The sequence below is a fragment of the Nuphar pumila genome, chromosome 1, assembly GCF_984573655.1.
Source record: "Nuphar pumila chromosome 1, dmNupPumi1.hap1.1, whole genome shotgun sequence".
Lineage (NCBI taxonomy): Eukaryota > Viridiplantae > Streptophyta > Magnoliopsida > Nymphaeales > Nymphaeaceae > Nuphar > Nuphar pumila.
The window spans coordinates 742807-769178 of record NC_143249.1 but is presented as its reverse complement, the minus strand read 5'-3'; the positions used below and the strand labels follow the sequence as shown (position 1 = coordinate 769178).

General features: G+C 37.7%; 1 protein-coding gene across 2 annotated transcripts in view; it reads left to right on the top strand.

Moving 5' to 3' along the window:
* Positions 1 to 26372, top strand: part of LOC149847621 (succinate dehydrogenase [ubiquinone] flavoprotein subunit, mitochondrial) — a 78619-nt gene that overhangs the window by 39888 nt on the left and 12359 nt on the right. The window contains exons 10-15 of one of the 2 annotated variants that reach the window (XM_090003196.1): positions 22665 to 22852; positions 22951 to 23125; positions 23214 to 23384; positions 23521 to 23590; positions 23671 to 23791; positions 23873 to 23910. In XM_090003196.1, coding sequence (XP_089859322.1) covers positions 22665 to 22852; positions 22951 to 23125; positions 23214 to 23384; positions 23521 to 23590; positions 23671 to 23791; positions 23873 to 23910 — 763 coding nt within the window. The remainder of the gene's footprint in view (positions 1 to 22664; positions 22853 to 22950; positions 23126 to 23213; positions 23385 to 23520; positions 23591 to 23670; positions 23792 to 23872; positions 23911 to 26372) is intronic. The other variant, XM_090003944.1, reaches the window with a different exon arrangement.

The following is a 26372-nucleotide window of genomic DNA, read 5'->3' as shown; positions in this document are numbered from 1 at the left end:
CTTTCCCTCAAACTTAAGGTGTAATCACTGAAAGTTTGTCAAGCAAAAAATAAAACCGGGGAGAAGGAAGAGTTTTTGTAAAGAAGTCGGCCAACTGAAATTTTGATGTTACATAAGGCAATATGATGGTCTTCTTCAGATAGTCTTCACGAACATAGTGACAGTCTATTTCAATATGTTTGGTGTGCTCATGAAACATGTGATTGTCGACTATATAGATGGCACTTTTATTGTCACTGCATAACCTTGAGGGTGAGAGCATATGCACCTCCATGTCTTCTAATAATCTTATCAACCACACGATTTCAGATGTTCTGGTGGCCATGGCACGATACTCAGTTTCAGTGAATGACAATGACACCTTCTGCTACTTCTTTCATTTTCAAGACACCAATGAGTCATCTACAAAATACAAAAACCTGTAGTTGAGCGTCTATCATTAGGATCTCCTCCCCAATCAGAGTCAATATAAGCAATTAATTCTAGTGGGGAGGAGGAAAACAAACAATCCTCTTAGAAACAAAATTTTGTAAATATCTAATGACATGCATAACAACACTCATGTGCACAGTGATAGGGGAATGTTGGAATTGACTGACAGTATAAACTTCACCTGAGATATCAGGTCTGATAATGGTCAAGTATATGAGGGCCCCAATCATTCGGCGGTAAAGAGTAGGATCATCCAACGGTGTGCCATTATCTATCTTCATTTTTGCATTTATTACTTCAGGAGTGCCCACCCTTTTTTCATCTATAATGTCAGACCCGTCTATGATGTTAGAAGCAAATTTGAATTGAGTTAGAAAATAGCCACGAGCGCGGAATATGCAACCTCAATCCCTAAAAAATATCTAAGAAAGCCTAAATCAATCATTTCAAAGCTTTGTTTCAAAACATTTTTAATAAAACTAACTCCCTGATTATCTCGTCGTCAACATAGAGGAGAAGGATAACAATATAAGATTTACACCGAAAATCACTTTGTAGAGAAGAAGAGAGGAGGAAGAAAGAGGCTACAACAAATGATTCTCCGTACCTCTCATTAGTGTTGTGGGTTACTTTAAAACATTATGTATTTTACATGACAAAACTAGCCTTAATTAATATACAAGAGACAATACAACTAAGAGGGGTAATATGGTTAGGCTAAACGTAATACATTTCAATAAGTCTGGGACGTTAGACAAACTTTGGATTTGGATCCAGATCCAATAGATCACGTCTCAATACCCTCCCTCAAGTTGTGCATGGTAAGAACCATAAACAACTTGCTCTTTAAGTATCAAAACTGTTCCTTAATCCTTTTGTGAACAAATCTGCAACTTGATCTTGCATCCCAACAAATTGAGTAGAAATCTCTTCACTTTCAATTTTTCTTCTAATAAAGTGTTAATCTATCTCTATATGCTTCGTTCTTCCATGCTAAATAGGATGGAGAGATATCTTGATCACACTTTGATTATCACAAAACAAGATAGAACGTGACATCTGTTGATATAAATCAAACAATAGATATCTAATCCAAATGATTTCAGATGATGATGTCGCCATTCACTTGTATTCAGCTTCAGTACGTGATCGAGTCATTGCCTTTTGCTTTTTACTTTTCTATGAAACCAGGTTCTTTCTAATAAAAAACACAATAGCCAGAGACGAACTTCTTTCATCCGGACAACATCTGAAAAAACATCTTTATCTCTATCATTTCTTCGATAACAAAGCCCATCGCCAAGAGTGCCTTTTAGATATCGAATGATTCTTTTGAGAACTTCAACATGATTCACATGATGACAATGCATAAACTGAAAAACTTGATTGACTGCATAAACAATGTCAGGACGAGTAAAAGTGCAATATTGAAGCATACCCACAATACTCCTATATCTTATAAGATCATCGAAAATGTCCCTTTCACACGTCCAAGGTTTTGTTGCAAGACACTTGAAGTAAATATCGGTTTGCAATCTTTCATTCTAGTTTGATTGAGTGGATCAATGGTATACTTATGTTGTGTCAATACTAATGAGTCTTTTTTGCTATCAACTTCAATGCTCAAAAAATATTTAAGATGTCCCAAGTCTTTAATTTTGAATCTTCTATTTAGCATACTCTTGACAACATCAATATGTTCTTTGGAATTTCCTGTAACTATGATATCATCTATGTCACATGGGTGCGGGTGTGGGGATGCGGCACTTTAAAAAACATGGGTGCGGCAAAAAAAAAAATCGGACTCGGGTCGGATTCAGATTCGACCCAGATTCAAACCCGTGCTTATTTAAAGCACGCAGGGAGAAACCCTCCCCCACGCGGAAGCAGATCAGGTCATGCTGAACATGAGCGTTTTTGCTCATGCACACATCGTGGCTGTCTGTTTGCATTTTGGATGAATGCCACATGGTTTGTTTGACTTTTTAGCTTTTTAAAATGCAAATCGGATGGCCAAGAGCAAAAACGCTCATGTTCACCTGATCTGCTTCCCCCTCCCCACGTTGCTCACTCTCTCTCCTCGCTCGCCTTCTCCTCCTGACGCAGGCTCCCTCTCTCCCGTTCGTTTTCCGGCCACCTGACGCCAGCAAGCCCCACGTCCGGTGAGCCCCCTGACGCCGGTCCTTCCTGTGACGCCGGCAAGCCCCTCCGGCCCCCTTTCAGGTGAGCTCCCTCTCGCCTTTCTTCTTCTTCTTCTTCAGGCGAGCCACCCTTGACGTCGTTTTTTTACATAAATGACCCTGGGTGCGTTGATCGCACCCAGGGTCAGGTTGATTGCACCAGGTGCCGCACTCGCATCGCGTCGATGCGGGTGCGGCACCTGGTTAGCAGAATCCCTGTGACATAGACTGTAATCCATTTATCACCTTTGTTAGCCCATATTCTTGAGTAAACCCTTTTGCAACTAGCCTTGCATTGTATCTCTCTATGCTGCTTTTTATTTTAAAAACCCATTTTGATCTGACTACATTCTTTCCAACAAGTCTTTTTACAATGTTCCATGTCTTACATTCATATAAAGCCTGTATTTCTTCATTCATAGCCTCAATCCATTTGTTAGATTTTGAGGCCTGATTGTATGATCGAGGCTCTTCATGTTGAGATACAACGCTAAAAAAATTTGGTGATCCATGCTAAATTTTTTATAAATAGGATGCCACACCCTTCCAGACCTTTTGTTTATTTGTTCTTGTCCAGTGTGATCATTTCCAGATTTATTATCTTGTTCTGGATTGCTTTCGGGTGCATTTTCATATTCAACATTTTGAATCTTGCGGCTATATGTAATTCCCTTGAATCTTCCTTCTATGTCATCCGAATGATCCACTTGCTGTCCTCCAACATTTTGCTGGTTCGATCCTACATGTGCACTCTCTAATCAGTCATTGTTTTCATCATTTGCTATTGTTGCCTCAACAGGGAACATACCATCATCTAACCAAGGCTGATATAGTTGTTTTGACTGCAATTCAACACTTTGTACATTGCTGCCTTTTGAAACAAAATCAGATTCATTAAAGACAACATTTCTGAAAATACAAATGCATTTATTTTCAACGTCATAGCACTTATACCCCTTATAGTCATCTTTATATCCAACAAATTTGCAAATATGGGCTCTTTTGTCAAACTTGCTTCACAAAGACGCATCAATGTGCACATAACACGTGCAGCCGTCTGCCTTTAGATAATTATAATCAGGGTGCTGCCCAAACAATTCATGATGGGGTGATTTATATTGCAATAGCTTCATAGGCAACACATTTATGATATGCACTGCTGTATGAAAAGCCTCTGTCCAAAGAAATAAGGGAACAAATCCCACATTCATTATGTCTAGTGCACTTTCAACAATGTGCCTGTGTTTTCTCTCAGCAAGTCTATTTTGCTAAGGTGTTTGGGGACAAGATACCCTTCTATTAACTCCATTCTCCTTAAGATATTGAATGAAGTCATTTGAAGAGTACTCACCCCACATCACACTGGAAATTGAGGATGGGTAAGAAAAACTGGTTTCGAACCATAGCATGAAAGTTCTTAAAAATTATAAAAACTTCATGCTTATGTTTCATAAAGAATATCCATGTATATTGAGAATGGTTATCAATGAAAGTGATATAATATTGGCTCCCGAAAGAAGAAACAATTGGGGTCGGTCCCTATACATCAGAATGTACGATTTCAAACAGTTTAAAAGCTCCTTCATTATTTGAAATGAAGGGAAGTACATGACTCTTAGACATTTGACAACTAGGACAAATTTTATTTAACTCATAACTCAAACTAGACACTGATATCAAATTAATAGAGAGAAGCCTCTCAATAAAGGCCTTATTACAATAGGCTAGACGACTATGCTAGACATTTGACTTATTGGACTCTAACTCATTGACCAAACAACATGACTTTTCAGCATCTTGGAATGGAACATGAACCAACGAATTCTTTTTGAAGAGATACATATTCTCCCGTCTTTCTCCTTCAGCGAACGTCCTCTTCATGTGAAGATCCTTCACATAAACAGGAGTAAAAACGATACAAGAATTGATATCATCAATAAGTTTAGAAACTGAAACAAGATTTTTTCTTATGTTTGGAATAAGGAAAACATTTGACAGACAAAGATTTGAATTGGACATGAGAATGAAAGCATTTTCAGTATGTGTGATGAGATGAGGAGTGCCATCTTCGGTAATAACTCTATCTCTACCAAAATAAGGAGACAAGTTTTTAAGTTTACCTTCATTTTCAGTAATATGATTTGCTGCCTCAGAATGTATATACCAAACTCCCTGAGCATTCAGTTTTAGTTTCAATCCTGCTAAGGTGGCCAACAGAAGTTGTTTATCCACTGGTTCCGTCCCTAATTTTTCAGTCTTATTTGGTGCACTTCTATTCTTTGTACTCTGCTCTCCAACATACTTGGGATCATCCTTATACAAAAGTTTGCTTTAACATGTCCAAGTTTTTTGCAAATGTAGCATGTGGGTATTCTCTTGCCCTGATAAGAGACGGGAGATACATTAGGAAATGGGAGCAGCTCAGGTCCTCCCTGATTACCTCCTCGTCCTCTACCTCATCCTCTCATGCCTTCTCTTCCTCTCCTAAACTGTATACTTGAAATAAGTACATTATAATTGTCTACTGCTTTGCAGGATTCTCAACAGATCCTTCTAAATTCATCTCAAATTGCAACAGCTTAGGGCGTAAAGCTTCAAAAGTGGGCAGCTTATCAAAATGAGACAAGGTAGCATAAAAAACGTTGTATTCGGGGCGCAGTCGATTAATAACATGTTGTACCTTGTCTTTATCTGGAATTATGCAGCCAATCACAACAAGTTGGTCTGTGATTTCCTTCATCTTTTTAAGGTATTCCATGATAGACATGAAACCCTTTTTAAGATTTAGGAACTCCCTCTTTAGGAACATAACTCTGGCCTCAGAAACCTATGAAAACATTTGCACAAGTTGGGTCCACAACTCCTTAGCAGTGCAATCATCTGGAATGCTTACCAATACTTCTTATGACAATGTAGACGTGATATATGCCACCAACGCTTGATCACGTTTCATCCATGAAATATGTTATAGATTTCAAACCAGTAAAGATTTAAGAACAACCCCCCTTTTCATCTTTTTTTTTTCCCTAATATGAATTTTGGTGTGGTCTGAATCGATCTATCCAAGTGATCAGAAAGGTCTTGGCTCCGAATAAAAGGGATAATTTGTCTTTTCTAAGAAAATTTGAGGTATTTAATTTTTTCGAAACTGCTTATTGAGAAAGCTTGTTGAAAGAACCGAAGAGGAAGGAGAAGAATCCATGCCAGATAAAGAAGGAATAAAAGGAATAAAAAAAGAAACGCTGCAATAACAAAATGTGTCTGCATTTTTTTTTTGCAGATTAGGAATAACTCACGAAAATATCAGATGAATTCAACAATAAGACACGAGTAATCAATAATCATAAGTAAATGATTATTTTAAGAAATGCGATATTAAGAAATTAATTATCGCAATAAATATATAGAGACATTTCAAAGGGTATCAGATTCAATACAGATCTGATTGGAAAATCTGCTAGATGAAATTTTGATAGAGAAAACAGTCAAGAAAAGGAACCCCAATATTCCAAATAAGAAAAAGAAAGAAAACCCAAAATCAATCTAAGGTTTTTCCTTCTTTTTTTTTTATTGAAAGGGACACAGATTTTTTTTTATTCAGTTTCAGACAGAACAATCAATCAACAACAAGATAAAAAGAGGGAAGCAAGAAGAACAAGAGGAAGAAAGAGAGCAATGTGATCTGACTTAGGGCCGAGCTTCCAGATCTGATGTGATCAGATCTGTAAAGGAAACAGAAACGAAAATACATATCTGATATAATCAGATCTGTCATGATTTAAGAAAACAGAAACCCAGATCTGGTATAAGATCTGACGTGAGATTAGAGAGAAATATGTCAAGAGATTGGAAAAGAACAAGATTTGAGAAACAGAGAAAACCCAGATATGATATAACCAGATCTGGCTTGAGATGAAGGAAGAAAGCAAGAAGAATAGAGAATAGAGAATAGAGAATAGAGAAAGGAAAGAAGAGCCAACCTTCAGGCTAATCCCGATGACTGCAGTTCGATATCTGCATCGGAAATCACTTTATAGAGAACAAGAGAGAGAGGATGAAGAAAGAGGCTGCGGCAAATGATTCTCCACCTCTCGTTAGGGTTGTGGGTTACTTTAAAACATTATGTATTTTATGTGACAAAAATATCCCTAATTAATATACAAGAGACAATACAGCTAAGAGGGATAACATGGTCAGGCTGAACATAATACATTACAATAAGTATGGGACGTTAGATAGACTTTGGATCTGGATCCAGATTCAATAGATCATGTCTCAGTAAACAATACCTGCATCATATCTTTTAATAAACATAGTAGTGTTAGTATAACAGGAAGTAAAGCCAAGTTTAACCATAACAAAACTAAAACGATCATATCAGGCTTTAGGCGTCTGTTTCGAACCATATTCTTTAAATGAAGTACCTTTCTAACATGAACCTCATATCCAGGTGGTGGGTTCATATAAACTTTTTCTTCCAATTCACCATTGAGGAAGGCATTCTTGACATCCATTTGATAAATAGGCCAACATCTAATAGCAGCTACAATTATAAGGGTTCTAACAAAAGTCATTCTAGCTATTGGAGCAAAATTTTCATTATAATCTATGCCATACTCCTAAGTGTAACCCTTGGTTAATAATCTAGCCTTATGCCTCTCTAAAGTCCTATCACTTTTGGTTTTAATTTTAAACACCCATCTACAACCTATCGTCTTCTTTCCATGCGGAAGATCTTTTATATCACAAGTTTTGGACTTCTCTAAGGCTATTACTTCAGCATTCATAGCATTCATCCATTCAAGATAATTCTTGGCCTGTTTGTATTGAGGAGTAAAGTGTTCGTAGGATACAATGTTATTAAAAACACGCCTCAAGGTGCAAAAAGCGCACCTCGCCTCAAGGCGAGGGCCTTTGTACCTTGAGGCGCAGGTATAAAGCACAATACCCTTGAGGCGTGCACCTCATAGGCCTTGAGGCGAGGCACACCTCGGACTGAGGCGCGCACGCCTTGATTTATTTGGTCAAATGAGGGTCAAAACCCTCATTCGATCAAAAAATTAGGGCTTAAACAAAGCCCTACCGACCCCTTTATGTGTTTTTAGTTTTTTCTCACCTCCTATCTCCCTCTGCCTCCCATCTCCCTCTCGTTTTCGTGCGCGACAGCAGGACCACCGCCGCCACCGACCTCCTTCTCGCAACAACAACAGCCCCAAACGCCGGTTAAGGTAGAATCTCTGTATAGTCTTCTTCCTCGTGTTCACACATAATGCATTTGCTGGCCACATGAATGTCTCTCTTTTTAAGGTTAAACTGGGTTGTCAAGAGAGACCAACCATGAAAACATGCGAGCTCTAGAGGAAGTCTCAACACTTAATAAGACATGTTTGGAAACCACTCCATGCCAGATCTTGTCTTCAGTGCATCACACCCACCCCCAGTCTGCCAGCAGGGCTCTGTTCAAGACATCTAACCTGGTGATGTCTAGTCCACCTCTGTCTATTGGGGAGGTGACCAGTGCTCATTCAACTATCTGCCTTTCCTGGCTTCAGTAACACCATACCAAATGAAGGCCTGCATCAATTCAAAATTACAAATTCCAATGACATGGGTATTGTTGTATTTCTGAGCAATGTATATAGAAAGAGATCCCCAGCCACACCCAATATCCAGAATTGGCTGCCCATCTTTTACATCTACTCTCTCACAATATGTCTCCAGCATTGCTCTCTCAGCTTCCTCTAATGTGTCAGACTTATTTTTGAAGTAACAGCAGCTGCAAAATATAGTTCATAATATTTCAATTTGTTTAAACTGGGTCAGAAAGACCTGGTATAAGAAAGAACCATGAGTAGCACACTTCAACAAACAGTTCTCGTGCATTCTTATATTTGGCATTCTTGGGTCCCAGCAAACAAAGTGTTCTATGTTGATTACATAGGATTTCATTTTTCAACTTAGATTTATTTGATTGATTGTATGTTTTCGGTTTTGATGAATTTTTGTATTAAGGATATTGACAGAAATTTATTTATGTTAAGTTCCATAACAGGATATAGATGTATTAAGCCTAATGACAGAAAGTGATCTATGTGTTAAGTTTCAGGGCAGTTTTGATTCTTTTTAGAAAAGAATAATTCGTTTGTTTTTTGTCCACAAGAATGCTTACTGATATTCTATGCTGCAGTTCATGCGCAGATGTATGATGTTTATCTTTTTTTAAATTTTTCTATTTTTTTTTAATTCAAGAAAGCATGCAGCTGTAGAAAGTGAAACAATTTTTAATTTAATGAATGCCTATGTTTTATTTTTTAGATACTTACATAGATTAAGTTGTTGCATTAATGTTACTTTTACATGCTAATTTCATATTTTTTTCAGTATTTATTCGAGATTTTTTATTTCCTCTTGGTTGTTGCTTCATCAATAAAGATTTTTTTTATTTATAATTTTAGATATTTTTTATAGTTTTTTTAAAAAAAAACTTTGAGGCTTATGCTTTACGCCTCGCCTCAGATTTTGGTGGAGCGCCTCGCTACGCCTCAACGCTTTTCACAACATTGGTAGGATACAAACCTATCTGGAGGCCTATGCATTCTTTCTTATTTCTTAAGAGTGTTTTGTTCGGGATTTTCTATGCTAAAATGTTGTTCTAAGGATGTGGGTTGTCTCTCGTCAATTCTCTTCTATATTGGATAACTAAAGGTCCATCATTGATATCATGGAACTCACCATACTGGATGCCATATTGAGGTTCATCATTAACAACATCATTGTTGGTTAACACTTCATCATTACATTTAGGAGATAATTTCAAAAAAGGAATAATCATATTTTTCTTTAATAGACACATTTAAATAAAAAAATCTTTCTTTTTCTATGAAGGTAACATTCCTTAATATATAAAGTTTATCATGCATAAAATCATAACTAAATCCTTTTTAACTTTCGCCATAATCAAGAAAGACAAGGAATGGCTCTAGGAGAAAGTTTGTTAACTGAATTGGTAAGAATAAAACATTTACATCCAAAAGTTCTTAGTCTGAAATAGTCGGGGGTAGTTTTATAAAGTTTCTCCTAAGGAGAAATATTTTGAAGTTTGGATGAAGGAAGCCTATTTATAATGTAATACCCGTAAAAATTCAATGGGTAGTTTTATTCATATTGGACCCGGGATCCGTTACTTGGATCCAAAAAAGGGAATATACCTATATATGAGTGTTAAAACTATATATGTAATAATATTTAATAAAGAAATAAATAAAATTATTTTGGGTTTGATTCACAGTTGGACCCATTTGGATCCAACCTGTGGATCCACCTTTATAACATGATCGGATCCACATTTAAAACCGAATCCGGATCCACGTTAGGCTGGATCCAACACTATAAAGCCGACCCAGATCCACGTTAGAGTGGATCCGGCATTGCGGGTCACGGTTCGGACCCGGAACTGGGCTTTGTTTTATAAAACACCCGAAAACAAGAATCGTGCCTAGGGCACGATTCTTGCAAGTTCGAAAGGGGAGGGGTATTAGAATATAGATCTGGATCCATATCCGATCTATATTCTAATACCCTCCCTCAAGTTGTGCATGTGATTGAACCATGTGCAACTTGTTCTTCAGATACCAAAAGCGGTTACTTGTGAGACCTTTTGTGAACATATCAGCAACTTGGTCTTCTGAAGGCACATAGACCGGTTCAATCTCTTTGTCTGCTATCTTTTGTCTGATGAAATGTTGGTCAATCTCAATATGTTTGGTCCGACCGTGATGAACAAGATTGAGCGCAATTTGTACAACACTTCTATTATCACACATGAGGATTGAACTTGAGATACTCTCTCCCATTTCTGTAAGGAGATGCCTAACCCAGGTTACTTCTGCTGTGGTAGCTGCCATAGATCTATATTCTGCCTCCGTGCTAGACCTTGCCACAACTTTCTGTTTTCTGCTACTCCATGAGATAAGATTGCTTCCAATGAAAACACATTATCCTGAAACCGACCTCCTTTCATCTGGGTCTCCTGCCCAGTCTGCATCTGTATAGGCCAATATGTCATGTTTCGGTGTTGCCCACGAAGATTGAGCATATTTGAGTCCATCACCCACCGTGCCTTTTAGATATCGGAGAATACGTTTGACGACATCCATATGACCAGTCTTTGGTTCATGCATAAACTGAGATACTTGATTTACAGAATATACAATATCTGGTCTAGTAAAAGTAAGGTACTGTAACATGCACACTAAACTGCGATACTTGCTTGCATCAGGATATAACTCGCCATCACAAATGTTGAGTTTTTGATTGACAACACTGGGTGTAGGCACAGGTTTGCAATCTGTCATTCTTGCTTTGACCAAAAGATCAAGAGTGTATTTGTGTTGAGTTAATGACATTTCTCCATCCTGTCTGTCCACCTCTACACCAAGAAAATATCTTAGCTTTCCAAGATCTTTCATCTTGAATCGCATACTCAACAAAACTTTAATTTGTTGAATATGCTCTGGAGCATTGCCAGTGACCACTATATCATCAATATATATAAGCAAGAAAACTACAGTGGTTCCATCCCTGTATATGAATAAAGAATGGTCTAGTTGGGAACGAATAAAACTGTGGTTCTGAATCTCTGAGGAGAAGCTTTCAAACCATGACCTGGAGGCTTGCTTTAAACCATACAATGCTCTGGTTAATTTACATATATATGCTTTTGGGTCTCCCTCTGCATAACCTTGAGGTTGCTCCATATAGACATCTTCTTTCAAGTCCCCATGAAGAAATGCATTTTTGACATCAAGCTGACTAAGGCTCCACCCATGTTCAATAGCCAAGCCGAGGATAATACGAATGGTTCCCATTTTCACTACTGGGCTGAAGGTCTCATCATAATCCTCACCATATTCTTGGGTGAAACCTTTGGCAACAAGACGTGCCTTGTATCGTTCAATGCTCCCATCCGGTTTATATTTAATCTTATACACCCATTTTTCAATTGGATGCCTTATCCTACTTGATCTTCTTGGTGCCTCCATGTTATTGGGGAATGTCATGTGTTCTCCAACAGGTGCATCTGTTTGCACTCTGGGTCTTCTGGTGTAGACGTTCCTTTTGTATCTCTGACATTCTGTTTCCGACACCTTATCTGAAATCGTCTCATCATGTATGTTTTCAGGAGCCAAAGTGGTACATTCAGCAACATGTGAAATAAGTTCAACACTGAGCCATGAATTATACCAATTATCAGTCATAACACCATGTTCACGATCATAGTTGGCTTTATTTTCTGGAAAGCTACTTTCATCAAAGACAACATTTCTGGAAATTCTGATCTTCTTATTGATGTGGTCATAACACCTGTACCCCTTGTGTTCATCTGCATAACCTACGAACTGGCATATAGAGGCTTTGCCTTGAAATTTGTTTCTCATGAATTTGTCAACATGTACATAACATGTGCATCCAAAAACTCGTAACTCATCATAATTAGGCTGTATACCAAAGAGAACATAATAGGAAGACTGATTTTCAAGGATAGGCATAGGAAGACGATTTATCACATGAGTGGCAGTGTGAAAAGCTTCTGTCCAAAGATTGATAGGCAAATTACAACCATGCATCATACTTATTGCACTTTCCACAATATGTCTGTGTTTACGTTCAACAATTTCATTTTGTTGTGGAGTATACGGGCAAGAAACTCTACGATGCATCTCATTATCTTGGAGGAAATCTAAAAATTCTTTGGAGGAATACTCACCACCTCCATCACACTGGAGAATTTGAATATTTTGGGAGAATTGATTTTTAACATTGGCATGGAAGTGACGAAAAATAAGAAAAACCTCTGATTTGTGTTTCATGAAGAATATCCAGGTTCAATCCCATGCACAACTTGAGGGAGGGTATTAGAATATAGATCGGATATGGATCCAGAACTGGATCCATATCCATATAGAACATATGCATGTGTATGTTACCATTATATTGTATTTTACATTACTAACCAGGGGCAATCTTGCCATTGTAAAAAGTGATTGTAAACCTATTTTATTCTAATGATGTTTAGTGCAAGCACACAGAAAATCAGAGTGGCTGCCGATTCCAAAGGAAAATCCCTCCTCCTCTCTCCTCTCTTCTCCCCTCCTCCTTCTCGGTATTCACGATAAAACAACCAACGCAAGCAGTTTTAACAAGGGGGAGGTTACAACAAGCGTAACCGACTCCACCTTTCGCGGAGGAAGGGCCTTCGTTCGATAAAGGGGAAGGGAGAGGGTCTCGCCCTCTTTCTCTCACGCTCTCTCATCTCTCTCTCGTCTTCCTCTGCGCAAGCCATCGACGCTGCCTTGGAGTTCGCTGGAGCCTCGATGCCGTGGTCGACCATCGCGGTTGGCCCTCCTCAGCCTCTCTCGCCGGCACCCTCGCTACGTGTGACTGGATTGACGCCGCCGGCCCTGCCGAGCCCTTCTCTCCCTCTCGATCTTCACCTCCTCTCGTTGTAGCAGCAACCACCTCGCCGGAAAAAGGTAGGGGTTACTGTTTCTTTTCTTGTTTTGGTGTGTCCGGTGTCCAAACATTGATGGGGTTACGATGAGGCTTCGATCAGGATTTTTGGATTTACTGTTCCAAGGATAGTGTGAGAACTCTGATCTTAATTTTCATTGATATTGAAATGAAAAGAATGTTTTGGTCTTGCTCTATCTGTAATGTTCTGGAATGCTTAGCCCTACGGTATGACTCGTTTCCGCTGTATTGAAAAAAAAAATCCTCAAAATTTGGGTTAAGATTTCAGGGCGTTACAATTATGGTATCAGAGCATTGAAATACTAAATCAAAGATCACGGTCATGCCACACCCTGCAAGCGCTCTGTAAGTAAATTTTATTTTGATTTTTGTATTAGTCGTGATTAGTATATAGGTGAATTCACGCCTACATAGTTTTATATTGTAGATGATTGCATTATAGATGATTGTCTGAAGGAATTTATTATAATGGTATAGCATGATTGATGTGTGTATCATGAATATTCGACTAAATCTCTTAGTAGACATGGGCGTGTGTTTCACGTTGAAATAATCGTAGGTGATATGATGTCAGAATTATCAAAGCACATGAAATGATGAAATGATCTAAATGTCTTAGATGCATATGTGATTTGAATCCTGTGTGCATAACTCGAAATACGTAGAATTTACGTACCTTGATGTTTAGTTGATTTTTGATATATTCAAGATCACATTGTGTAGAACTCATGTTTTGGGTACACCTGTTTCGAGGTTAAATTTGGAAGATGCAATATTTCTAGTGGCAATGATATGATGCATAGGATAATATGCTTCTGTATGATAGGGTTGAAATGCCACGTGATTTGAAAATTGAAAGCATGTGATATATGCTTAAGTTTTATAGCGAACTATGGTTCATAAAAAAAAACCTTATGGGTGAAAGGTTTTGTTTTATGGTTCTTAGTGTCATATGAAGTGACGTGATTCATATTGGCGATACGTATGCTTGTGCCCATATTGGGGGCTATCGACCTTGAAAGCGGTCATTTGTATGTATCACTATTTTGGCACCTGTTGAGGATCCTTCTCTGCAAAGGATTATTTGTGAGGGTGTGTATGACCAATATCAGGTGTTCCGGCTAGAGGGGTGGATCTCTGTGAGGAAGTGCACTGTCCAAGAGCGGGTAGCCGTAAAGACGGTGAATTCCTGTGAGGAAGTGTATTGTTCAAGATCAGGTATACCCTCTAGAGCGGTAATTCCGTGTGAGGTTCTACATTTTCCAGACCAGGTGACTCAACGTGGATCTTGTTAATCTTTAATTAATAAAGAGTCAGGGTAAATTGTGAGGATTTGCCAAGATTGATGGAGATAGTTTGTCATGAATCAATAGCTTTTGCCTTTAGTCGTAGCAGAATCTGATCATTATTGATTTTAAATCTTGATATAATGACATGTTTGTGTGTTTTGTGGATAGAAGGGCCACTTCGTAGGAGATTTTAGACTTTGATTTGAGGTTATGTTGGGTCTTCTGTGAAAGGATAAGGCCATTTCGAGAAATAAGAATAAGTGAAAGTTACTCAGGATAAAGAGTCTCTTAGAAATTTCGGGGACGAAATTCTTTTTAAAGGGGAAGGATGTAATACCCGTAAAAATTCGATGGTTAGTTTTATTCATATTGGACCCGGGATCCGTTACTTGGATCCAAAAAAAGAGAATATACCTATATATGAGTGTTAAAACTATATATAATAACAATATTTAATAAAGAAATAAATAAAATTATTTTGGGTTTGATTCACAGTTGGACCCATTTGGATCCACCTTTATAACATGATCGGATCCACATTTAAAACCGAATCCGGATCCACGTTAGATTGGATCCAACACTATAAAGCCGACCCGGATCCACGTTAGAGTGGATCCGGCATTGCGGGTCACGGTTCGGACTCGGAACCGGGCTTTGTTTTATAAAACACCCGAAAACAAGAATCGTGCCTAGGGCACGATTCTTGCAAGTTCGAAAGGGGAGGGGGAGGTTACAGCAAGCGTAACCGACTCCACCTTTCGCGGAGGAAGGGCCTTCGTTCGATAAAGGGGAAGGGAGAGGGTCTCGCCCTCTTTCTCTCACGCTCTCTCATCTCTCTCTCGTCTTCCTCTGCGCAAGCCATCGACGCTGCCTTGGAGTTCGCTGGAGCCTCGATGCCGTGGTCGACCATCGCGGTTGGCCCTCCTCAGCCTCTCTCGCCGGCACCCTCGCTACGTGTGACTGGATCGACGCCGCCGGCCCTGCCGAGCCCTTCTCTCCCTCTCGATCTTCACCTCCTCTCGTTGTAGCAGCAACCACCTCGCCGGAAAAAGGTAGGGGTTACTGTTTCTTTTCTTGTTTTGGTGTGTCCGGTGTCCAAACATTGATGGGGTTACGATGAGGCTTCGATCAGGATTTTTGGATTTACTGTTCCAAGGATAGTGTGAGAACTCTGATCTTAATTTTCATTGATATTGAAATGAAAAGAATGTTTTGGTCTTGCTCTATCTGTAATATTCTGGAATGCTTAGCCCTACGGTATGACTGGTTTCCGCTGTATTGAAAAAAAAAATCCTCAAAATTTGGGTTAAGATTTTAGGGCGTTACATATAAGGTATATCGAAGTAAGTGCAGTTTCAACCCAAAACTGTTTTGGAACATGTTTGAAAATAAGCAATATTCTAGTGGTTTCTATTATATGTCGAATTTTCCTTTCGGCCAAACCACTTTGTTGTGTTGTGTTGTGTTTGCACAAGATCGTTGATGAAAGTTGCCAAGATTTTTCAAATAATCTTTAAGGTCATTTGACATGTATTCTCCCCTTGAATTAGAATGAAATATAGAAATATTGTTTTTAAACAAATTTCTAACAAGGTTATGAAAAGTTTTGAAAGTTTCAAAAACTTCATATTTGTGCCTAAGAAAATAAATCTATGTGAATTGAGAATAATCATCCAAAAAAATTATATAATAAGTAATTCCTCCTTTAGAGGCAATAGGAGTAGGATCCCAAACATCCGAATATATTAATTCAAGTGGTTTGGAAGCAAAAAAAAGTTCTCTTTTGATACAAAATTGCTTTCATTTTCTCAAGAATATAATTCGTACATTGGATTTTTTCATTACAAAATTTTCTCAAATGAGATATTGGATAATTTAGAGATGCTAGCGTGACCTAATGAGATATTGGATAATTTAGAGATGCTAGTGTGACCTAGTCTTCGATGCCACAAAAACATATCCAATTTTTGTACATTTAAATAAAAAGTGTCTTTGGGATTGTAGAGCTTCTGCAAGTTGAGACAAAGACATGTTTTTGTAATTGGAATTGTTGGTATCTTTGTCTTCTTGAGGAGCTTCTAAGGTAACTATTCTTTTCTTATCCTTTTTGAATTTCGGGCAAAGGTTTGATGTGCATCAGTTCTCTACAGTTATGACAAAAGATTCTCTTTTCTATTATCATTTTTTCAATCATATCTCCCATCATTGTTCCTCAGTTTCCAATTATTTTTGTTGAAATGAGAAGGCCTATAAGGATGAGTATTGGCACCGGGTCTAGAAACCACCAATACATTATCCTTGGGCTCCTTAGATTCGGTCATGGATTTTAGCCTTGTTTGTTCCATGCAAACTTAGGCTAAAATCTCATGTAAAGATGGGAGCTCCTTTTGATTTTTGTTCCGGTGGATGATAGATACTTGAACATGTTCAAACTCGGGCTTAAGCCCTCTCATAAATTGAAAAAATTGCTCACCAAGGATTTAATTTTTTCTACAGCGAGTATCATCAATGGTATCCCAATTTGGCTCCATTTTGGCCATTTGGTCTTAAAGTCTTTTAAGAGTACCATAGTACTCTCTAACACTTTTTTCACCTTGCTTGCAATTGTGAATCTTATCTTGCAAGTCCCATTTACGAACACCATCATATTGGGTGTAAGTTTGTTTGATATAAACCGACGCTTCATCGTCTCTCTCAAATTCCAATATATTTTCACGAGGTTCTTTACACGTACTCCCCATAAATAGGGATAGAACCTTGGCATGACCAACATCCCATACTTTAATAGTTTTTTTGTAGTCTAAGAGAGTTTTTTTTTCTCTTTGTCTTTAAGAGTTTCCTTTTTTATTTCACCATCTTCCCCACAAATAGATTTTGTGGGAATAGGTTGAGGTTCTGATATGGAGCCATCAACATAGTTCCACAAGTCTTTGCCAACCAAGATTCTTTTCATAGAACCCACGTATTATAGTTTTTCTATCAAATTTGATGGGAACAACCGTAACTACTTTTTCGGCTATCATATTAAGAAAATAAAGAGTAGAGGAAGATAAAAGATAGAGAGAAAAGAAGAGAAGATGAAGGCAAAAAATGTGTTGAAGAAGTGGTGTTTACTTTTTAAAAGATATTTTCAATAAAAATCAAGTGTAAACCGCACACCAAATCTAAATAACTGACTCACACAAAAGTGGTGAAGTCTGGGTCGAACCACAGAGAACGGGATAAAAACAAGTATTCCAAACAAATCACACTCTTTATTGCCTCAAAAATAGAAAAAAATATGAAAGCAAACGCGTACAAAGCCTATTACAAAAGCATGAGCGAAAACAAAATTTAAATGGATTACAACCCGAAAATGATAGAAATGGCCTAATACCCTAACTATAAAAACTCCAAATATAACCGCGAGCTAGCTTCCTTCAACCTGTGTGCAAGAAACTTGAGTGCAACCACTTCAATCACCTTGTCCACCTTAGTGCTCATCGAGGCCACCACCTGCAATCACAAAAAACGGAAACACAAAAGACAACTATTTCTATACTATGTTAGTGACCCGACAAAAACTCAACTAGACTTAACTTAAGCACTCAAAACCTAATTTTAGGTTCTGATTTTCTGACGAAAACCAGCACCTAACACATACAAAGTAACTCAACTAAGACACCGAAAACTCACCAAATACATCCCAAGACACTTAGTCACCGAAAACTTGACAAAACTAGCAAATCTACTCTACCCGATTTAACTTAGCTTGGTCAGACCTTGGACTAGGTCTGGACGTGTCCTAAACCTAACCTAGGTGACCTAACTTACCCTAAAATACTTGACTTACTAAAGATAAAGAACATAAACCAACAAAGGACCTAGCCCACCCGGCTAGATCACCTTCGTTAGACCGACCCATCGGACCTAGCCGACCTAGCTAGGCTAGGTTAGGTTGGGTCCAAGTAGGGGACGACCTTCCCTTCCTAGAAGGGATTCCTCTAGTTGCCTAACACACACAAGGGAACCTTCCTCTTAAAAAACTTCGAATTTAGGAAATGGGGAAGAAAAGGATTCCCAAGTTGGACTTTCCAATTTAGAAAAATGGAAAGTCCAAGAAAGGAAGGTCAAAAAGGAGAATAACTCTATCTTTTGAAGCTTTCCAAAATTGAAATTAGGCAACTCTAAAAATCAGGCAAAAATATTTAGACACTTTCTAAACATGTCTAATCACACCCAGGCAAGAAAAACTCAACACTTACAAAAAAAATAAAAATAAAAATAAAATTCATTTCCAAAAATCGCTGCAACTAAAACTGGCGGTCGGATTTCTGCAGGTCCAGAAAACTGGCTTCAGTAAAATGGCCGTAAAATCCCAACCCCTAGTTGGATTGAGCTAAAATTTAGAGAGAATACTCTAGGCATGTGCAACTAACACATACTAAAATTTCAGCCTTAAAATGGTTTTGGATCGGCCAGAACAATCTGTTTATCAGACCAAAAAATTTAGGTCTGACACAAAAAATTCGGCCGGTGAAGAAAAGAGTTTTTTGGCCAAAATAAAAATTCTAAAATTTAAAAGAATGAGTTTAAGCGATCCTAAACAATCTTAATACACAAAAATCATAGAGAGAAGATCTAAATATGCAAGAAGAATAAAACGAAACATGATCTATATTCAAGAAACCCTAAAAATCTAAAGAAGGGATAGAAGAAGGAACTTACCAGGGGCGGTTCCCGATTTTGGATTAGGTTGAGAAAAGAGCGGATCTCCCATATGATGGTACTGCGTCCCAGAGGTTGCCCATAACATGAACTATGTCACATGGGTGCGAGTGCGGGCGCGGGTGCGGGGATTCAGCACTTCCAAAAAACTCGGGTGTGGGGGTGCGGCAGGGGCAAAAATGTAAAATATATATATATATATATATATATATATATATATATATATATATATATATATATATATATATATATATATCGTTGAAGACGTAGGAAATATAAAAATATGTAAGCGTTTGTTTGGAGGGATTAGACTCTAAAACAGTGACACAAGCAAATGGAGTATCCCAACTACCGGCCCATCAGTTCACTGGTTCTGACTTCTATCATCTTGCTTTGGGCATGTTCAGGGCCTTTAGTAAATGGCCACGATTAGTTGGGACCCTTTTGAGGGCTCTTACTGGTGCATTTTGTACGCCAGATTTTGGACCTTTGATTACGTTATACACTCTGTCCCCATAAAAACATAACCAACTAGCACCCGCATCCGCGTCGACGTTGAAGATAGCACACCCATCTCGTCAGGGGGTTCCCCCGACGCAGGTTTTTTCAAATTCCATTTTATATACAGTTGCACGATAGCGCACCCATCTCGTCAGGAGAACAGTGAATGCTAATAGCCAGCAAGGCTACCACCATCATATTATCATTTATTATGGAGAGAGAAAATCATTTACGAAAAGAAGGATTAGCAAGGCTACCACCATCATTATCATTTATTATGGAGAGAGAGCAAGGCTACCACCATCATTATCATTTATTATGGAGAGAGAAAATCCTTTACGAAAAAGAAGGATTTTGAAAAGGTAGGAGCAGCAGCAGCTGTCAGTAGATTTTTTTTTTTTAAATTCCGCAGCCCATTTCATAGGGCAATTTTTTTTTTAAAAAAAAAATCCAAAAAAAAATGGACCTAAATGATCTTGGGTGCGGTCAACGCACCCAGGATCGGGTTGACTGCACCCGCTCCCGGGTTGAGTCGCGTCGACGCGGGTGCGGCATCTTTCTAGCCGAATCCCTGTGACATAGAACATGAGTGATGTCACATCAAGCTCTTGGTTGCTGCTCATGAAACTCACGTGGAGAGGAAGAAGGGAAGAAGAAAGAAGAAAAGAAGAGAGAAGAAGAAAGAAGGAGAGAGAGTTCCCCACGTTGGGAAAGGAGGAGGAAAGAGAGGGGGGGGCAACTTCTAAGGAAAAAATCAGCTTCTCTTTAGGTTTTCTAACCTATTTATTATGCTAACTTTATTAATTTCTAAATTCCTAAAAACATTTCTAACATTCCTATTTTCAAAAACACTCGAAAGTAATACTTTTTTCTAAAACTACACTATAAGTACCATTATTTCATAACAATTTCAAGGTGGCTCCCCCTATGGAGGGTTATTTTGGACTTTTTAACCTTTGCACAACTGGATTTGAGATTAGAGCATGTAGGATTTTGATCTTGACTCTGGATTTTCGCTCCAACTGCTTTGAAATAACTCTAAAATGCCTGAATTGCACTTGATTTGGACGAAATTTGCACCAAAAGCTTCTTGCACACAAAAATACCAAAATTCATCAAACATGGGTATTTTCACATTAAAATCAATGAAATTCATGTATAAGTTGTATAAAAATACACGTAATTTATGTATGATCAAGAAGTTTTGATGGCACGCTTCCCGATGCAGCGAACCCACAAACCAAAGCTTCACCGCTCTTCACGATCTTCCTCTTGATCTTCGCGTATGAGATATAACCCAAGAACGCCAATGCTCTGATACCATGCAATGAAAATACAAAAAGAGTACAAGTGGGTGTCTCTTATGGGCTATGTCACAGGCATTCGGCCAACCAGGTGTCGCACTCGCATTAACGCGGGTGCGGCACCCGGTGCGGTCAACCCGACCCTGGGTGCGGTCAATGCACCCAAGGTCATATATGTCCAAATTTTGGACTTAAAAAAAAAGAGCCCAATGAAATGGGCTGAGGAGGATTAGGGCAAAACATTTTTGCCCTCTCCTTTGTCTCTCGACCTCGACGCTGTGAGTCTGCGACCTGTCTCCCGACCCCGACACCGGCGACGCCTACGAGTTGCCACCGTTCGGCGATGCCTCCTCTCCATCTCCAAGGTACACATTCTCTCTCTCATTCTCTCATTCAATATCTCTCTCTATCTCCACTCGTCTCCTAATCTCTCGGCTACCTCTCTCTGTATGTTCCCCTTTTTCATCTGTTACTATGTGCCTCTCTCTCTTTCAACTCAATCTCTTTCCCTTTGTTGTGTACCTCACTCTCTCAAACTCGGCTAAAAACTGTTGTTGCCCATTTTTGAAAAAAATATTATACCCATTTTAGGGAAAACTCAGTTCGGCTTGTTAAGAGTTAATCACGAGCTGACTCATTTTCTCAAAAATCTATCTTTTAAGAGTTTTTACATGTAAAACCTATGTAATATAAACATTATACATAATATATCTGTTGGGACGTTGCAAGTTCGAATCCTAATGGTATGGCCCGTATGGGGGTCTGTCAAAAAATATTTTGCTGCCTTAAGCAGCCATGGTGCAAAACATGCTGGCTGGCTCAGCTCACCGAACCCAATTAATGAGCCGAACTGAGTTTTCATGCATGATGATGAATTGATTTGATGATATTATGATAATTTTTTTTTATTTCATTAGTATTACTATTGTTAATTGTTAAAACTTAAAAATTATATATATATATATATATATAATATAATTTTATATATATACCCTCCCGCACCCTTGCATCCAAGTTTTTTTAAAATGCCACACCCGCACCCGCACCCACACCCATGTCACATAGCTTATGGGCATAGAAGAACACAAGAACATACACAATCAACACCACTTATGGGCCAATACAAGAGCACAACCACATAAGCCACTTAGGGGGCTAAAACACAAGGAAAAAATATAGGAATATTGTTAAGAGAATGCTTGTGAACAAGCTTAACATAGAGGGGTTACACCTTCTATTTATACACAAAAAGAAGCAAATATGAGTCACTGGAAAGCGCTCCCAACAACTGAAAATATAGCTGTTGAGAGAGCGCTCCCAACAGCTCTATTCCAAGGACATTATAAGGACTATAATGCCCTTGAGGAAAAGAATAAAATACATTAAATATAATGCCCTTGAGGAAAAGAATAAAATACATTAAAAAGGAAAACCCTAAATTACCCTCTAGGAACACCACTGATTACATAATTTATAATGGTTAAAATACCCCTAATGGGTTTCACTTATTACATAAAGAAATATATATACGCATATTAATGTGTATATATATATATATATACACACACTTAACACAAAGGTGTCCAACGCCAATGCTCTAACCCGTGTATTCATGGTGTATCGATGAAATGTGTACTTTTATCAACCATTTTTTCTTTACAATTGGGCCTGCCTTTTTGTATGTTTATCTACCATGTGATGTATTGTTTACTATTCCTCAGGACCATTGAACGACCACATATATCTCCACCTAAATCATCTGCCTCCAGATGTATTAAAGGAGCGACTTCCTGGTATTTCTGAAACTGCTGCAATTTTTGCCGGAGTTGATGTTACAAAGGAACCAATCCCTGTTCTACCAACTGTTCATTACAATATGGGGGGTATACCAACCAACTACCATGGGGAGGTATGGGTTGTTAGGCTTGATAGCATCCTGTCCCTAATGTGCTTTGAACTATTAATCACTAGCCCTGTTTTGCTCTTTTTTTACCATTGTACTTGTAGGTTGCTCATATTAAAGGGGACAATCCAGATGCTGTTGTCCCTGGACTTATGGCTGCAGGTGAAGCAGCTTGTGCATCAGTTCATGGAGCCAATAGGCTTGGGGCAAATTCTCTTCTTGATATTGTCGTCTTTGGTCGTGCTTGTGCCAACAGGGTCGCGGAAATTTCTAAGCCTGGCAAGTTCTCTGTTCGAAAATCCTGATTTAACTTGACACTTTTGTTAGGCTGTGAGTGAAATTTAAAACATCATTTTCTATAATTTAGGAGATAAGCAGAAACCTTTGTTAAAGGATGCTGGGGAGAGGACCATTGCATGGTTGGATAAGCTCAGGAATTCAAATGGTTCATTGCCTACTTCCAAGATACGTGTAAATATGCAACGGGTGATGCAAAACAATGCTGCAGTTTTTCGCACACAAGAAACCTTAGAAGAAGGTAGTTCATTGAGAATTTTGTGCTTCACATTCTTCTCTATTACTTTGTTGAACTTAGATGTCTAATGAAATCATCTCTCTAATTTCTGCAAATCCTCTAGTTCCATTGTCTTTTAATGGTAAATGACCTTTCTTAGGCTGTAAGTTGATCGACAAGACATGGGAGAGTTTCCATGATGTTAAGATACTTGACAGGAGCCTGATATGGTATGTTTGAAGTTTGAAAGTTGTGAAATGTTCTTGTAAATATTGCTGTGTGGTTTCTCATTTCAACCATATGATCTCAGGAATTCTGATTTGATTGAGACGATAGAACTGGAAAACCTTTTGATAAATGCTTGTATCACAATGCACTCTGCAGAGGCCAGAAAGGAGAGCAGAGGGGCTCATGCTCGTGAAGATTTTACGGTGAGACAATGTTCATATTTTGGCTAGTTTTTGTAAGTGTTGTGGTTCATTTTCTTGACTAACCTTACCTTTCTCTCTTAGGCAAGGGATGATGTGAACTGGTTGAAACATACATTAGGGTTAGTCTCTCTCTCTCTCTCTCTCACACACACACATGTTAAGTTGTATATATATATATGTTTCATATTGTACATATATACATATATATATGTTTAGATATTTGATTTATAATGATGTAATAGGTAATACCCTCTAGGGGTGTTTTCATCATTTCACAACATTGTAATAGGTTGTGCCCATTAGGGGTACTTTAGTTCTTTTACTTTATTTTGTTTTTTTGTCCTTTTCTGTTTTTACAGAGACTATTTGGTCAAAGACCAAATAGAGCTGTTGGGTTCTTTTTGGATTAGTCAACATTAGAGTTGACTAGTCAATAGAGCTGTTAGAACAGTCAAACAACTATATTTATAGCTGTTGGAACAGTCCAACAGCTCTATTTGAGACTACCTCTTGATTATAAATAGGGGTCAACCCTCCTCTTGTTCTCCAATGCTCTTTTAAAGCATTCTAACTCACTTTATGAGTATATTATGAATAAAATGTTATTTATTTTATTCTTGCTTTTGTGCTTTAATGCATGGTATTGCCTTTAGTGGCTGTTTGTATTGCCTATGTTGACACCTTGTATTATCCCATAGTGGACTTGTGCATGTTGTGTTTGTGTTATCGTAAGCCCTTTGTGGTTCTTGCTTTTGTTTTTTCGCATATTTCGTGACATGGTATCTGAGTGAGGGATTCTTGATCTTGGTATCTTGTTCGAGTTCATGCTTTGAAAGAAAATTTTGGAATGATATATGGCTTGGACTTGAGGCTCTCGTATTTTGGTATGTATCTCTTGTTTAATTAAAAAAAAAGGTATTTATAATATATATGTCATTTCTTTTCTTTTCAAATTTTGTTTAAAATATTATGGTTATTTCTTGGGTACGTAAAATGTGTTTTTTGAATCAATTGGAATTAGAGTTTTGTGAAATATCTTTTAATGAAATATTATTTTAATGGCTCTTGTGTTTGTTTCTTTTGACATTAACTCATAAGTAGTCTACTCTTAAGCTCCTCATGGTAAGTTCTCTATATTATTATTTTTAATACAAAAAATGTATAATTTTATGATCTCGTGCACACACACACACACATATATATATATTGGGTTTCTTGGACACCATTATGATTATTGGTGGCTTTATGCACATGTCAAAGCATGTTCTTTGAATTCTATTTGGCGCTTTCATTGAGATGTCCTCGTTAAGAATTTTTAAATTCTTGCATGTTTTATATCTTGTGTCATCATGATTTTAAGTTCACTAGTCATGCCATGGATGTTTTGTATGCTCTCGTGAGATTGCTCTATTAGCTTATCATCATATTTATGTGTTGCAGACATATGTCTATGCATGTATTACATGCCATTAATGATTATGCGCCATTTTAAAATTGTTTTTGGTATTTTGGGTTAAAAAATTAGACATTTTGGGTATTGTTTATGGTCTCAAATTAATTTGAAATTAGAGTTTTATCTTAAAAATCTCTTTTTTAAGTGAGCTATTGTTTTATTGGCTCTTGCGTAAGCATGATAAGTCAAAATATATTTTGGGCATATTAGTATCTTATGTGAAATAGTGGTGTTCATATGCATATCTTATGTGTTTCTTTAGAATTTTTTGTGGCTTTAAGGTTCTTAGATTATTGCATGTACATGAATTTTGATCTCTTTGTGAGTATCCATGATTTGTTGTACTTGTGTATACTTGTAACGACTCAAAATTTAACCCAAATTTCGAGAAAATTATTGTTATTTTTTTATAACAACGGAAATATTTAATTCATTCCAGGTTAAACATCTCGTGTATGTCACAAGGAAATCAAAGCAACACCATTCATACCATTTCCAATGAAATTTAATAATAAACTAATTGTTCTGAACATTACAATAGCAGAATGAAATTAACTAATCTATTTCTAAATGTCCCGAGAACTTCAAGGATTCATCCAGCACAACCCGTACATAATCCTGCAACCGCTCTGGTTTCTCTATTTTTCTCTTAAAAATGGTAAAGTAATTGGATCAGACTACAATCAGTCTGAGCAGTAGGATATTATGATTATGCAGATGTACATTGTAACAAGAATATGCAATGCAATTGAATATTCAATGAAAAGTAAAGCTAAGACATAATATGGTATAATTAAATGAATATCAGAGGATCATGTAATTGCATATCACATATCTGATATATGAACTAGTATAAATAAATAATAATAGGTTCAAGCAAAAATTTTTATAAATTTTCATATGACTGAAGAACATAAAATATTTAATTTAAGTTTCTCTTTAATTATCCCGTGGGTACTCATAGGTCAAAGCAACCGTAACAGAAGAGAACATTCGGGGGCTTGTTATGTTTTGTGTTTTGTTAACCCGAATGTCTAATTGAAACTGAAATCCTAAGGGAGCGGTTAAATAACTTAAAGAACCTTCCGAAGGCCAAACAAATAGGATGCATCCTTAATTTTTGCAGAA